At 35.8% G+C, this 17,823-nt stretch overlaps 1 protein-coding gene across 1 annotated transcript in view; it reads left to right on the top strand.

The window, feature by feature from the left end:
• Positions 1-14,300, top strand: part of LOC125236534 (alpha-tocopherol transfer protein-like) — a 53,142-nt gene extending 38,842 nt beyond the window's left edge. Inside the window, exons 4-5 of the mRNA XM_048143371.1 lie at positions 7,420-7,561; positions 12,576-14,300. Coding sequence (XP_047999328.1) covers positions 7,420-7,561; positions 12,576-12,824 — 391 coding nt within the window. The 3' untranslated portion in view covers positions 12,825-14,300. The remainder of the gene's footprint in view (positions 1-7,419; positions 7,562-12,575) is intronic.
• Positions 14,301-17,823: the final 3,523 nt, after the last annotated feature.

The raw sequence follows: 17,823 nt of genomic DNA, 5'->3' as shown, positions 1-17,823 counted from the left end.
CCGGTGAGACCTATCTTTGCTGGCCCTGAAGGCGTCATTCAGTACCTATAGCGTAAAATTAGAATTAATTTAAACAATTAAGGCTGCTTTCAAAAAAAACGTCAAAAAAATGTAAAATTGATAGTTTTAGTCGGTGAAATACTACACTTTCCGTTATCCAATAGATTTATTTAATTCAAGTTCCAGTTAGAGCATCTTATTATCTTGATTTTTATTAGACTGGATTTTTGAAAACTAGCTCACTAAATTAATTATGAATTTTTCTCTAATGCACGTTTAGAAAAACGCACGTATAGAGCTGAATCAGTCGATCTTATTTGTAAAATTTGGACAATTTTGAATATTAAAACGGGTAAATTTATAATTCGTATATCCTGTACCACAATCATTTCAGACTAAATTTTTATTTTAAGTTTTTGAAAAAGAGTAAACTAGCCTAAGGCGAATTCAATTTTTTCAGAAATTACCTAAAATTAAGTGACAATTTCTTTGAAAATCTACATCACATCGAAGTAAGTTTTATACTAAATTAATCTGCAACGTTTACTTAAATTGCTGTTATGCCTTAGTGATTATAAATTGCTATTATTGATTTTTGCCAATTTTTTGAAAACGAGCCTTCACCGGTACAATTATTACCACTTTTTGACATTTTCTCATATTTTGTTAGACCAAGTAGAAAAAGTCCTATAATGTGATATATATTTATAAACTACTCGCAAAGCCCTTTAATTTGATACCACACACGGTATGATCGAGCGCTCGGTTGCGTTTTCACTATTTTTAACACGAAAGCACTCTTAACGTTGCATGCTTAGTTAGTATAGCTATTAATGATGATTTAAACATTGCATGATATTATGTATAACTTGACACAACTTGTACCTACTCAGTAATCAATCAAGAGCAAACACAACTGCCAACAAACTGTTTTGCAGTTTGGCGGTATTTTGTAAACTGTAATATCAATGTAACTATTGTGTCTGAAGAAAATAAATAATAATAATAATAATCGGCTTGTATGGACCAGCCGCTGCTACCCTGATCCGGACTGCGGCCCTCCGGATTTGGAAAACAACCACTTTTAATGGTCACTACCATTAGTGGTAAATACAGCGGTTTAGACAAACCGACCGTAACATCAACTATTACTTATTTCCACCATCCAATAACCATTTCGAACGATTCTGATTACATTTTAATGTGATCGATAAGAGAGGCATTTTCAACCACATTTTCTATTACTAGTATAACTTATCAGTGGGTTTTTCTTGGACTAAGCACCTACCTACTTCTTGTTCATAGAAGACGGTTGTGTGATATTACCTCATACCAGCCCCGATGCATATGTTTTCGTCTAGTCAGACCATTTTTTGAGTACTTTTGGTACAAAAATAATGTCTTAATTAGTTCAAAAATCATTAACGTTTAATACTAATACTAATCTAGTTTATTTTTTATGGCAGTATTGTACAATAACTCAATCTAAATACAAGAAATATCATTGATACTGAAAGGAAGAAAATCATTATTTTTATTTTATCTTTTATCGATGGGTATTATAATTCATGACTGATGTAAGGCGGCCCAAAGAAAGTAACTAAGTTCTGCTAATAAACTAAAAACAAATCTTAAAGCCTATGCATGCAGAACTGCTATAGGAGAAGAGAACGTGACTAAGACATTTTTTTAAAGTTATTTTTTTAACAATATAAGTCACATGCAACTTTATTTGGCATTGAAAATAAATTATATTAGAGTACGACGAACTCTTCTGCATGGGGCTAGTACATTCGTAAGTTTATGTATGTATGTGTAAATATATGACATTACCGGCTGATTTTCCATTAATATTGCGTAAACAGCGGATCAAACCTGAACTACCATCGTCATATAATTTATACTAGTGACGCAGGTGGAGACAACCGTAACTACGTGACTACTTGGATTGAATAATTAAGGTATTGACCTTATCTTCAATAAGCTGTGAATCTTTAGAAATTAATCATAAAAACCGGCCAAGTGCGAGACGGTCTCGCTCACCGAAGATTCCATACAATATTGGCGCATTATACAGTAAATAAATAAATATAAATATTGGGGACACCTTACACAGATCAACTTAGCCCCAAACTAAGCAAAGCTTGTATTATGGGTGCTAGGCGACGATATACATACTTAAATAGATAAATACATACATAGAAAACATCAATGACAATAACAAATATCTGTGCTCATCACGCAAATAAATGCCCTTACCGCGATTCGAACCCAGGACCGTGGCCCAGTAGGCATTGTCACTCACTACCGACTGAGCCAGACCGGTCGTCAGTTTTTACATTCTTGGCTTTTTGTGTAAGTGGGTGAATTAGTGGCATAGTTTAAGTAGCATAATTTTGCATAAAACCACCGTGACTCAGGGGACCATAACCATGGCAATAACAGGCAAGAAAAAGTTGATTCACCCAAGTAATATATTATCTGCCATTTCATATTTCTAGGTCATCGGGATGTTCCATAATCATTTTTATTCCTAGTGTTTTTACGGCGTCATTTAATGTCATACCTATTCAATGGAGATAATATAAAATCATCAATCAAACCAGAATGTTTTTTTTTTTCAATTATAAATTGTTCATATAAATTATATTTGTGACGCATGCTAGTTGAAATAAACAAAGCTAATGATTTAATAATTAAGGCGACTTACAACCTCAATGACCATGACTTTATGTCCATCTTCATCAAGGTACCTAGCCAACGTCACATTTGCTTATGCTTCGTAATGGTATCGTATTTAGTTATACTCTGTCAAACAAGTCTGTCAGTAAATAAAAACTAAGAAAACTATAGGTATCCTTTTCTCTAGCACCCTAAAGAATAGGATGCATATAGTTTTCTTTGTTCCTATTTACTGACAGACTTGTTTGACAGAGTATAGCTCTACTTATCTTCTGCAGTGGCGTGACAGAGCCAGACTGCGTTCCGATAGCCTCGTAGGGCACGTTTTCAAACAAAAACAATCTAAGTCTACATCGGTTCATCCGTTCGGGAGCTACGATGCCACAGAGAGACACAGACACAGACGGACAGACAGACACACAGACAGACACGTCAAACGTATAACACCCCGTCGTTTTTACGTCGGGAGTTAAAAATAGTTATTTGTTATACAAGGGGGCAAAGTTGTATTTTAACGCCGAGTGTGGAATTGAAAAACGAGCAAGTGAAAGGATTCTATAGTTGAACCACGAGCGAAGCGAGTGGTTCGAGAATAGAATCCTGAACTTGCGAGTTTTTTAACACACGAGAAGTAAAATACATTTGCACCCGAGTGTAACACAAAACTTTTCCCCTCACTATAGCGAGGAAACTACAACGCAAAAAATGCGTTTATCACTGCTTCCAGTAGTTCCACAGGTGGTAAATCATCTTTATTACTAGATTCACCTACTTTCATCAATTTTAAAGCAGTTAATTTGATTTTATTCAAGGTCAAATTACTTTACCCACTAGTGGATAAAATGCGTTTTTACCCGCTGGTATTAAAGGACAAAACACGTTATTCCGAGTTAGTGAGGGGAAAACCTAATTTTCATGTTACCGCCGCCTTAATACATACGTTATTTTATACTCAGTTGTATGTAAAGTATAGTTAATTTAATCACTACGTCGATAGAACAACGTGCAAAGGGCTGTTGAATTAATAATATTCCAACTACCGGTTTGTGGTACTAACAGTGAAATTTCAATTATATGTTATTGATAATAATCTAGTATTCATCATGTTTTCTCATCACGGAGACCATTCATAATATTATTACAGCTGTGTATTAGAATCAGATGTGTAGTATAATTTTTCCCTTATACTAATAGTACATTACGATACAAGTGCGAAAAAAAGTTCGAAATGAATGGCGATAAATTAAAACACAAGTTACGAATTTCCTTTTCGCACGTGTATCGTGCGTGGTTAAGTGGTTCAAATTTTATTTTATGTCAGGTCGAATTTCGGAGGGCCATCTGTACTGAAAACCGTCGTACGATACACGTGCAAAAAGGACATTCGTAACTCGTGTCTATTTAGAACACGACCGAACGCCACTCGTTTCGATCTTCCTTTTTTTCGCACTTGTATCGTAATGTACTATTATTTTGTAGCAAGACATGATCTCAAAAATCCGTTGTTGTATTAAAGTTATAAAGGCCTTTTTAGGGTTCCGTAGTCAACTAGGAACCCTTATAGTTTCGCCATGTCTGTCTGTCCGTCCGTCCGTCCGTCCGTCCGTCCGCGGATAATCTCAGTAACCGTAAGCACTAGAAAGCTGAAATTTGGTACCAATATGTATATCAATCACGCCGATAAAGTGCAAAAATAAAAAATTGAAAAAAATGTTTTATTAGGGTACCCCCCCCTACATGTAAAGTGGGGGCTGATATTTTTTTTCATTCCAACCCTAACGTGTGATATATTGTTGGATAGGTATTTAAAAATGAATAAGGGTTTACTAAGATCGTTTTTTGCTAATATTAATATTTTTGGAAATAATCGCTCCTAAAGGAAAAAAAAGTGCGTCCCCCCCTCTAACTTTTGAACCATATGTTTAAAAAATATGAAAAAAATCACCAACGTAGAACTTTGTAAAGACTTTCTAGGAAAATTGTTTTGAACTTGATAGGTTCAGTAGTTTTTGAGAAAAATACGAAAAACTACGGAACCCTACACTGAGCGTGGCCCGACACGCTCTTGGCCGGTTTTTATTTAGTTGTCGATTTAACTTTTAGATTTTTTTTGTGCTCAAAATCGTGAACTATTGCGATCCTAATAAGAAAAAAAAAATGTTTCAAACTTTTCATATATTTTTTTTTATTTTCTAATGAGTTGCGTACCTTACTGTACAATTTATATTAAGTAGGTAGGTAAGATATGTGTTAGTAGAAAAAGTATGATATTTTCCAAAATAAAAAGGTGAAATTGCCAGGCTCAATATATATGCACACTAATACGAGTATCACTTACCATAACTTAAGTCCTAAATAGAGTCGTTAACTATTCTGCAAACCTGTCGAGGTCGTAGTCATAAAATTAAAACGCCTAATATTTACTTAGGTATCCTGTAAGCCTTGCGTTTTAAACACCATTACGAAGATAAATACATACTCTTGGTTACTTAATAGTACATTACGATACAAGTGCGTAAAAAAGGAAGTTCGAAACGAGTGGCGATAAATTAAAACACGACCGAAGGGAGTGTTTTAAATCGACACGAGTTACGAATTTCCTTTTTGCACGTGTATCGTACGACGTTTTTCAGTACAGATGAGCCTCCGAAGTTTCGACCTGGCATATAATGAACCACTTCTCGAACTAGTGCGTAAAAAAACGACCATCTGTACTGAAAATAAACAATCAAAATACTGGAACTGTTTAGTGCCTGCCAGGGCTGCCAGTGTTCGTTACGAGGGATAAAATACTCTTATAATTTGATTTTCATCAGCCCATTGTAAACACATCATAATTCGGAGTCAAGTCTCAAACACAGTCTAGAATAGGCTAGTTTCCTATACTTAAAATAAAATATTTTATCCAGTGCACGAAATAAAGCACCACCTAATTAGAAGAAAAATATGGACAATAATTATGTTTAAACTTAATTTATATTTAATAAGTCAAAGAGAAAGATATAAAGTAAATGAATTGACCGTGACGTCACTCCTCAGTGTTTTATAGTAATTTCATATTAGCAAATCGTTTTGACAGTTGAAAATGAATGAAAATGAAAATGAAAATGAAATATTTATTTTTCAAGTAGGCATATTACAAGTTACAAGTTCATAAAAAGAAGCTGATTTGACTAGTAGGAAACTAGCCTATTCTAGATTTTTTTACTAACAACACTCATAGATACAATCACGTCTGTATCCCATAAAGGGGCAGGCAGAGCACATGAAACAACTCAAGTTTCAGTGCCATTCCTGGCAATTAAAGTGTTTGAAAGAAAAGGAAATTGCAGTGACAGGTTGCCAGCCTCTCGTCTAAACTACAATTTAACCCATATCCCACAGTCGACTTCTACGACACCCACAGGAAGAAAGGGGTTGGTGAAATTCTTAACTCGTTACCACACGGGCACTTATGTAACTTGTAAAAATAATTAAAAAAACACTGCGTGGAGTGATGGAGTCCCTCCGCTAGGAAGAAGTGAAACTTCGTAACATCAACCCCGAAAATATATAAAAAATACATACATACAATCACGCCTGTTTTCCAGAGGGGTAGGCAGAGATCACGGATTTCCATTTACTACGATCCTGACAAATCACTTTCGCTTCACACACTTTCCTAACGTTTCTCATACACGCTCGTCGGTTTCGAGTACTTCTGACCTGGCCTTTTTGCAATATTTCCCCGATTTGAACAAGAAAAGTTCGCCTAGGTCTTCCACTTCCAACTGACCCTTCCACTCTTTTTTCATATACTTTCTTCGTTACTCTCCTCTCATCCATCCTCTCTACATGCCCGAACCACCTTAATATACCCATCTCAATCTTTGTCACCACATCTACATCCGCAAAAAATAATCCATCTAAAAAATAATTATATGAATTACAAGGGGGCAAAGTTGTTGTTTAACCGCACGTGCCAATATTGATACCCGAGCAAGCGAAAGATTCCAATGCAATCTTGAGCGTTGCGAGGGTTTCAATTCACGCAGGTTAAATAAACTTTGCTATCGTGTGAAACACATAATTTTTCACCACACCGATACGAACAAAATATTCACTATAAAACCATCAAACTAAATCATATCCATCATTTATTCAATACCTATGATTCAACATCATCATTTATAGGTAATTTCTACCAGTCAGCTTAAGACATCAAGTTAAAATTTGTATAAAATTACTTAACACTCTTGTGGATAAAATGCAATTTTGCTATCTGTTTTCGAATAGCAAAGTAAGCCTTTAACAGTTGGTGTGGTGAAAATATATATATCTTTATTTCAGACCAAAGTCCATACAGTGAGGATTACACTTTAAAAAAACTTATTCCAATTAAGATTTTGTCAGTTTGCGTTTAGTTACATCTGTCTTTTTACTGTTTTAAATATTTTACATTGCTATTTGCCCAAATTATTGAAAAAACAAACATAAACTTTGCACTCGATCTAAATACACACATTCCAACCAACCACTCCACCATTCAAAACCATTCTGTCACTGACTGAGTGAATCAGTGAATGAATGGAATGAGTGAGTCGCGTTCAGCGCAACGACATGAAGAATGTTACGCGCTGAGTAAGCGGCATTTTACGCAACGTAACACTGACTGAGTGTTACGCGCTGTCATTTGGAACTTTTGGAAGTCGCATTAGAAGTTTAAAAAAAACTATAAAATCAATCGTTTTCTTCCAGATCCCTCCGAAAGTTCTTCCATTTCGTGCAAGAAGCGTGGCCGATCCGCATGAAGGCGATCCACGTGCTGAACTCCGAACCCATCGTCGACAAGCTGATCCTCCTCATCAGGCCCTTCATGGAGAAGAAGTTCTTTGACATGGTAGGTTGATATTCTTCTTCGTACTCCTTGATATCCTGGGGTTTACCAGGGTGGTAAGAGAAAACTTTGAGTCATTGACATTCGCATGCTGATCATTCTCAGCAGACCCTTAATGGAGAAGAATTTCAATGACATGGTGGTCTGGGAAGCCATCCATGGTTGTAACTTTCGGTCGTACAGAACCTTTAGAATGGATGCCATCCACCTGCACAAGCTGCTGATCATCAGACCCTTTACGGAGAAGTTCTTTGATATGGTACGTTGACAACTTCCTTAGAATACCCTGGGAAAGCTTCCATGGTTGTGTAAGAAAACTTTCAGATATCCAGAATTGCAGAATAAAGGTCATCCACCTGCACAAGCTCCTTATCCTCATCAGCCCCTTTACGCCCCTTTCGACGTTCTACGATACGACATAGTAGGTTGATGAATATCTGATCCTCTTGAGGATTCCCTTGGTAGATCAAGGTTCAGGTGTAGATCTTGCTTAAGAGCTCTAGGTGAATCCACTAGAAAGCTTGGTCTCATATGAGCTTGTGCCGTTTCGTTCGTTTATTGGAGCGCTCCGAACTCGTTCAATCGCTTCCACGAACTAGTTAGCTCTTTTAGGTCTTTTGCTCATTTAGTTCAGTCAGACCAGCGACCACTACGGTCGGAAAGATCAGAACGAATGGGACCGACTAGTGTCAAAATGATACGAATAGTCCACAGATAATAACGATTCCGGGCCGAAAGATTGTAAGTAACCGAAGCTTAATATGAAAACTTGACGTTTTTGTGTTGCTCTGCTAAATAGCTCGCTCCCGGTCGGCGCAGTCACACACTCTTTCTCGATTCAAACCGCTCGCGCTCGCCGACCCTGTACTGTACTAAATGAGCAAAGACCGACTCACAGAGCACGGAAAGATTCAGTTCATTTCGGTCATTGATGGGATTTTATTCCTAACAGTTCATAGTTCGTGAGCGACACAAGCCTAGTCTCATAGCAAAAATCTGCCCTAGTTCATGGGTTTCATTGAACAGTGTCATTCTCCCCAAACTGGTATGGTTGTTCCTCTTGTTGGAGATGGGTTATGATAATGCCCATTTTGAGACATTAACACAAAAGTCCCAGTTCTCTGTCAACCTCAACTTCAAACTTCAAAGTGTAAAATCTGAGGAAAATAAAAGTAATGAATGAGTCATATTATAAACGTGTAAATACTCCACCAAATAGGCTACTAGACTCGTATCGAATTTAGCACATCAAGTTATTGTTTTCTGTAGTATTTGACTTAAGAAATCAATATTTATAGCTTGCGGGCATTAAAAGTGCGTGATGATGACTGCGTATTTTTAATTAAATATGTGTGTATGTTTTTTTTTAATTATGGACTCCGAAAACGGTGTTGGCCAATGGAGTGACGTCACATAATTCAGATCAACTATGGAAATTAGAGGTAGTAATCTGATCTCCATAGAAGCAACCTCTATTGTATTAAAATTCATAGTGGTTGACGGGTGTGACAATGTGAAATATTTTTTTCTAAATATACTGACGTCATGTCATAGATATTCTATAGATTAATATGGCTGATGTTGTTTTTGCCTGATCACGTAAAAGTAAACTTTAAATAATTTTTTTGCGGGTTTTTAAGTCGTAATAAAATATGGTAGTATTTTTTTTCGTTTAATTAGACAGTAATTAATAATATAAGACATACTTTGAAAAAGGGTCAAGTAGCCTATTAGCGCTTCGCCCTTACTTTACTCGAACTTCAAGAAACCTTCAGAAATTATACACTTAAACCTTCCTCAATAATAACTCTAATAGTATCATTTTAGATTCCATTAACTCTCAAATAGTCCTTACACCCTGGCGGGTGTTGCCTCTGCGTGTGCCCATGATACGGGCAAGGGCAACATCCGCGCGGTGTTGTACCCCTTACATTTCATCAAAGTGTCAAAAAGTCCTCTACGCGTTGGCTTCGGCCCCGCGCACCCCTCCCAAAGGTCCGGAACACCATTGTTCCATGATGAGAAAGACCTATCAATAGGTGAAAACGCCATGAAAATCCGTCTAGTGATTTTTGAGTTTATTACTTATTTATTGGAAAACCGCACATGAAACATTAGCAGAACAATAGAAACAGGAGGCCAATTATAGGTTCTCACAGATAGAGTCTAGAAATTAACTTCACTAGGTTTTAAGTATCTCTATTATACAATTATGAATAGACTAAGCAAGTACCTACAAAAATCAGTAACAGAGAAAAAAACGGTAAAAATGAGGAAAAAGCAAAAGGTTGAGTCATTGATTTAAGTCATTGATCGAGAATATTCTTACAGACAGATAAATCGCTGTCAATAGAAATTGTCAACAATGTAAACAAACCATTATATAAAATATCAATATTTTTGCACAATTTTATTATTTTAAAGGTTGAGGATCATAATGTGATATGAATTGATTAAATAACATATGGATTTAGACAGTATCTGATGAGTTAGAATGGAAATTAAAGACATTTTGACTACAAGGTATGTTTACATTGTTCACAAATTCTATTGACGGCGACTTTTAGTCTGTTCTATAGGTATTTAAAAGAACGTAAACAATTAATTTGGAAATTTTTGAGTAGTTAAACATTTGTCGGTTAACCAACCAAATACAAAAACCAAGCGGATTTATCTCTGAGCAACCTGTCTTAACCTTCTTATTTGGTCGTATAATGTTTTCATTTAGGTACCCTCAAGTGGCATAAGGAGCCTTTTGAGGAATAAAAGAAAAAGTAAGGGAAGAGCTGTAACTCAATACATCATTTAATGCGGGTTATTTGTATAGGCATAGTTAAGTGACATCTAGCGACAACCACGCGTCAACTAGCGTGAATTATCAGTACTGCTACTTGTCAATAGATGTCGCGACGAACGAAAAGTCTAATGCTCACCAATTTTTAGCTAATATTACAATAGTATTAATCAGTATTCTGTTTTCAATTCCTTCTGCTTGTAATATAAGTTGTAAACTGTTCTAATATTATTTTTTTGGCAGACGAGACACAGTTGCCACCTAGTATCGAGTAGTGATACTGATAATTTACGCTATTTGACGCGTGAATCGCGTGATTGTCGCTTAACTATGCCTATACAAATAACCCGCATTTACTGATGTATGGAATTCCAACTCTTCGCTTACTTACACTTTTTTAAATCCCTAAAGATACATACTATAGGTACGTCCTATGATATGGTTTTTTATACTAGGTCGGTGGCAAACAAACATATGGTCCACCTGCTGGGAAGCGGTCACCGTAACCTATGGACGCCTGCAACTTAAGGCTTGTACAATGCCTACTTATAACGAACTTTTTTTTATTGATACACTTTTGATTACGCTAAAATATTTTCATTGTCAGTGTTTGCTCATTGTTTAGTAACAATCGTTTATTGTTTGCAAAGGACAAAAAGGATTAGGTAACATAAAAAGTATACCATTCTTCTAAACTAAATGAAGGTTTAATACCCACTGACCATTTATTTGACAACTAACCCCAAGATTTGGTGTAGGTATAGTTTTACGAAAGCGACTGCCACCTGACCTTCCAATCCGAAGGGTAACTAGGCCTTATTGGATAATTCCAATTTAGTTCGGATTTCTCACTATGTTTTCCTTCACCTAAAAGCGACTAACAAATATCAAATGCAATTAAGTCGCGTTCTCAAAAACTGCAAATTTCCTATGGTAAGCGACAATGTGCTCTAGATTCTAGAGTCTAGAAGTTCGATAGTCTGACAGTTCAAGCATCAAATGTTTGCGCCAGTTTGGAAGTTGGTTCTCCGCGAGGCCCTATTCGAGATGCTGTCAAATTGATTGTTATATCATCATCCTCCTTGCGTTATCCCGGCATTTGCCACGGCTCATGGGAGCCTGGGGTCCGCTTTTGACAACTATTCTCAAGATTTGGCGTAGGCACTAGTTTTTACGAAAGCGACTGCCATCTGACCTTCCAACCCGAAGGGTAAACTAGACATTATTGGAATTAGTCCGGTTTCCTCACGATGTTTTCCTCCACCGAAAAGCGACTGGCAAATATCAAACCGATTGTTATATAATGTCATCTAAATGAAAAGGGTATGTTGTTCCAGCATTTCGTGGCAGGGTATCGAAAACTGCCCCAAAATGCAGAACAGAAAAGTCTTTTGTCTATGTCTAGGTACTAGTTACTCATTGGGTAGTAGGAGAACCACAAAGTCTATAAATATGTATTGGGGATGTTAAAAATTGCATTTGAAAAAATCTGCTTTGTGCTAAAAGATATTTCATTTTGTTATTTTATAACATGCTTATTTTGATGTAGTACATTAGATATAATGCCGAAAAACGTTAGCATTTGTGAGCATCGACCGTGACATTTTCCTTTGATATTATCATTCAGATTTTATCTAGATTATCTATCATGATTATTTCCTTTATTTTTATAAACACATGTAATATCAAATGTTTTATATCAGTTTCATTGTTTCAAACGTTTTACATAGATTATATCAGTTACATTGTTTTCTTTATCTCAATTTATTTGCATTTACTTATTATCGTTTTTATTCGTAGTTAGAGCGATAAGTACCTACAATAATCCTTCTTTGTTACAATTTTTATAAGGTACAGCGGGGCAAATCCCGACTGGGGGATAATTGTAACTGATCCATTTTTTCCATTATTACACTATTGAGTTCTACATGTGTCCACTACGTGCCGTATATAACCGGTGGAAACTGTATTTAAAAAAAATTGATTAGTTGCAATTGCCCCCCTTTCGAAATGGTGCCGCTGTACCTTATCATATGTGATCACCATTAAGGCGAGATTTACTTGTATCTTTATATGAATAAAGTGACAAAGCTGCTTTACAGCAATCGACAAAGTGGGACGTTTTCCCGTGCACACTCACATATATTTAGAGGTCTAGTTTTCACGAACGTGTTAATCATTGAGATAGGAGAATATTAATATCCACGGTTTTCCTCTTTCCAGTTAAAATTCCACAGCAAGACAGAAGATCTAGAGAAATTCTACGAAACAGTCGTCCCTCGCTCCGCCCTCCCACCCGACTACGGAGGCACCCTCCCTGACACACAAACTTTGCACAAGAAGTGCATGCAGCAACTGCAAGCTTTGGAACCATACTTCACTGCAGAAGAAGAACAGAGGGCCAGAGCGTACCCTGATAAGAAAAGAGACAAGGCGTTGAATAAGAACTTCAAGAAACTGGATATAGATTAAATTTTGTAGGACTTAAGGTACGCTGGTGGATTTTTCTCTTAATTAAATAGCTCAAAAGGCTGGCTAAAACATGTATAGCTTAGTCTGGCTCACGATTTTGACACTAGAAAAAGGGTATATAAATATTTTAATATATTTTTGCCTTAAAATACTTCCACGGTTGATCTGGTGTTATAGGTACGATTATGTTTAAAAATCTTTTTATTAGCTATGAAATTGGGATTCTGAATTTATTTACTTAAGTATTTTGAAAATCGTTAACTATTGCCAATTTTAGAGCTCTCATGATTATAGTATTAATAGCAAGGGACCTGCATGTCTATAGTACCTACATAGAATCCTTAAAAATCATAGACAACGCGCTTGTGACACCTCTGACCGACGAGCACGACTTTCATTTAGCGCGACTCCAACTATGACTCACGCGCGAGTATGCAAGTCCTGCTAGCAGATCTGGAGTTGCAACCGTTCATAGGCTACTGTGTTGACTTACCATGTGCCGTAAGCTTATAAAAAATATGTAGTACAAAGTTTTTATTCAAATCGTCAATTGTATTCCTAGATAGTTTTTGTATATAAAAGAAAATTGACAAAAAAAAGTAAATCGAGTACTTAATATTTGCTCACTATGGTCTGACCATAATAGATAAGTAGGTAGGTATGTTATACCTTTTGCACCAAGCTTGAATTTAGTCAATGTAATATGTACCTGTCTTGAAATGTTAATTAGGTATCATCATGATCTAGAGTAGACCCAGGAATATGTGAGCGTTCATAAAAAAAGTGTTGAAAACTTGGACATTTTGAGACAATTTTTAAATGGTGGGACGGAGAGTGCTATTCTTAGTACTAACGAACTAAAAATACCAGGATTTATGAAGTTTGGTTTTCGACATTTAAAAAAAAAACTCCTATGTACAGACAGCATTAAATAGATGTTGGTTTTTATGATGAACAAACAACGGAGCGGCAGCTAACCTCCATTCACCGACAGTCATTACAAATCTTTAAAAAATGAGGTTACCTAATTGTACATGTCAAAATAAATTAATTCGTTCATTCAAATGCACACTGTAGGTATACTGATATTCCATCCGAGTACAAAACCATTTATACCTTGTCAAAGATATATTTTAAATATGATATTAGAAGGTAAATGTATATAAAAATTAAAAAGTCGTATAAAACGGTAGATGTCGTGCATAATTGTTTTCAGTCGTATTTTCTCGGAAATGTTCGTATTTGTCATGCTAGTTCGGTAACCGTAAGTACTAGTACTGAGACTGGCTGAAATAGCATGACACGTTCGTGAGTTTCCGTAAAAGTACGAAGGTAAAAGACGAAGTGTACTCACACCACAGAATTACAGTTAAACCAGAATGAGTAGTTAGGTCAAAAAGTGTGTCCACATGAGAGGTCATTGTTTGGGCTGGTGTCCCTCTCGCACTTACTGACAATGTCAACATTATTCAGTGACGTCATCACTGTCATATATTGGGGATACCAGTCAATTTTCAAAGTTACTACCAAATCTAATAATACCCATTTGAACATATTTTTTAATTATACAAATCTTTGATTTATTGGCATCAAAATAATTACAATATGATTATAGAGTTTGAATATAACACTAAAATAATATAAGAAGTTATAAAGTCAGGTAATATACAGATAAAAATACTACTACTATGGTAACCTCATTAACACTGGCCACACGTGCGAGAGGGACAACAGCCCAAACAATCCCCTCTCATGTGGACCGTTTTCGCTAGTCTGATACGATCGACTTTCTATCTCAGTGATAAGGTTCAATTTAGTATGGCAAAAAATGTGATTCCACAATCTAGTTTAATAATTCTAAATCTATGACTCACACACACTTTATCAATAATCGTGTCCGTCATACAGTCAAGTGCAAAAATATGTATCGAAAAAATCGTCTCATAAATATGGTACTACGCTCTTATTACACCGGACTAAGATGCTATGGGACATATTTGAGTAAGATGTATTTTTACACTTGACTGTACAACTGAATATGAATGAGGAAGCAAACTGACATTTTATTACATCAGGTGGCGCCACTATAACCACCTGCTGTCACTGTCAAATCACATACATTTTAGAAGATTTTTATCTTGGCAAGTAGGCAACACAAACCTATGGCCAGCCTTAAACAAAGGATACTATAGACTAGACAGCCAAATAATAATACCACTACCGAACGAGATGGTCACATACAAATTATAATAAGAGTGACAGAGAGCAAAATGTTATTGTTTGTCTTTGTCATAGTTTCACTTTTCCGCCGCTGCCACAAACGAGTTTGTGGCAAACAAAACCCTTTACCGCATATTGTTCCACATTTGGCCGTTATAAATTCTACTCTACTGACAACTGTTATAGTTCAAATTTGAACAAATATTGTATACGTCACATGCGGTAAGGGATATGTACGTGACGTCAAGCTTATTATCCGCCCAGATTACGTAGGTTGTTTATGGTAAACTGTCAGCCATTTTTAAAGTACTTCTTAATTTCGCTCCATTATTCTATATCTGTCCCTTACGGGTGTACGCTTACGTCAAATCTATAGTATTCTTCATCTGAGTGGCCAGCGGTTGCAGTAGCGACATCTATGATAACCTTTCAGAGTGCTTTCTCACTGTAAGTGGATCATTCATCATGACATATTTTGTCACTTGGTTTCATCATGACATATTTTGTATTTTCCTTAGTTAAACTAATATTACAATATATGTACATATATGTGCCTAGATGGTTTAGAGCTCTCAGCTCCCAAATAATGCACATCATAAATAAATTAATTGTTTATTAGAAAACACAATCCTCCCCAAAGAGGGCGCCACTGGGCGGAAGTGACCTCTTAAAGCATATCCGTTTAATTTTTAAATTTAATGCAGCTGAAGCCAGATGAGATGTTCAATATGATCTAAACACTTCTTTTTAAAGTCTGCTCAGAAATATATGACTATTGTCAAAGACATATATAACTCCGTATAGACAGATAAAGTCTAAGAAAAAAACGTACCTCAGTACCATACAGAAAAATTACCTTTGGGGTACGGTCACGGACTTTAATTGTTGATCCATTTCTAGCTCATTTTATAGTGGACATTTCAGAGTTAAAAGCATAGTTAAGCTATGACGTTCCAGTATACAATGACCTAGAAGTGGATCAACAATTAAAGTCCGTCACTGTAGGCTCAGATAGATGGCGCTAATATTAATATTTAACATTTTAAAACATATCAAGCTAAGAATATCGGCCAAATTGTCAAAACTGAGGTTCAAAAGTTTTAAGCCTGTGTCAAGAGATGGCAGTCTATGCACTGTGATTACACATTTTACTTCGACAGTAACTCTATAATACTCGATCCTCTTTGCTATCGTCAAGAGGGCGCTGTTATTCTGCTGTATGCGGTGACAGTTCAATATAGTATGAAGAAAATAGTTCTAATGAAATTCCACAAGATGGCGCGTAGTCATATATATGTCTGGCCAGGCTTTTAAGATAATAAAGTGTACATATTGATTTCGTACCTACTGTTCATGATTTCTTTTGCTTACCTATTGGCCTGCATACCTGATTTTGTTAGTATGTTATCTTTATATTCAGTAATGAACCTCCAGGTCTTTTTTTATCCGAATTACTTGGTACTTACATTGTAGTACACCAACTCATTTGTTTATGTGACTGTTTGTGTTCTAAATAAATTAAAAAAAAAAACAATTGAACACCTCGGGGTAGGCTAGATCCTTCTGCTGACTATTTATGTGTGAGCTGTGTAGACTGATTCTAAATCTATATAAATGTATTTTTGAATGACTAAATAAATAAATTCCTTCTTTTTATAATTAATAAACCGCAGTCAAAAATAATTAAAATTCTGAGTGTTAGAGTTTTCTATATAAATGTGTTTTTGGTTTTTTAAGAATGTGCGTTGAAAATTACTTTCAATGTCTTATTTCGGGTGAACTTCATAATGCATTTCTAATTTTAATCTAAATATAAACAGGACGAATTAAAAAAAACTAGCCATACTTTGCATAGTTACTTTTGAGGTCATAATGAATAACTTTTATTATGGCACCAATGCTGAAAATGCAAAAAAAATTTGCTGTTACTGATGTGATGCCGCTCATTTCTATGGAAAAACCATTTTTTTGCGATTTCAGCATTGGTCTCATAATGAAAGTTGTTCATTGTGACCTCAATGTCACTATGCACAGTATGGCTGATCATTTTTATTTCATTCCGTAGATGCAGGTCATTTTATTCAAGAATGTGCTTATGACAAGATCTAGGAATAATTGCCACCAAACACACACGCCTCTATTATTAAAGTGATATTAAGCGCCCTCCACACTGCGACGCTGCGAACGCGAGTGTGGAACGTTCTGCGTATCGGTTCCACACTCGCTTTCGTGGCGTCGCGCCGTCATACGCGCGCGAGTGTGGAGAGAGCGCTTTAGAAAGTTATCTAAGGTGCCACTATTGTGTTTATTTTAATAAGTATCTCTTGTTTTGTACTTAATAAATGAATTATAAATGTTGTTAGTGTCTCAATAAGTCCAGAAGGTGATGGTTTAATGTACTTAATTAGTTTTATTAGATATTTTTAGTGTAGTGCTTCACTCTTCCATTGATTGGACAAGTTTGTGATAATTTTCATTGGTTATCTGTACCAATGTCGTGATTTATTTGAAATATAGTTTATGGAGCGTTTACAGCAGTTTTATTGTATATTTTTCCTTAAAACGAACACTTTAAAGCTATACATTTAACTAGAAAAGCAAAATTCTGTGGCAAACTATTGATTTCGCCATTTCGCTTGAAAATACATCTAATAATAACTTTTCTTAGCGCCATCTATGATCGACTAGTGAAACTAGTTTGGCAATGACATTTGGTAGAAATTTTAATTGTGTATACTGGCAACAACGCAGCTGTCAGAGAAGTAACCGCCATACGCGG

This window comes from Leguminivora glycinivorella, chromosome 19 (assembly GCF_023078275.1).
Source record: "Leguminivora glycinivorella isolate SPB_JAAS2020 chromosome 19, LegGlyc_1.1, whole genome shotgun sequence".
NCBI lineage: Eukaryota > Metazoa > Arthropoda > Insecta > Lepidoptera > Tortricidae > Leguminivora > Leguminivora glycinivorella.
Note: the sequence above shows the minus strand (reverse complement) of the source record. Positions and strands in the feature narration are given on the sequence as shown.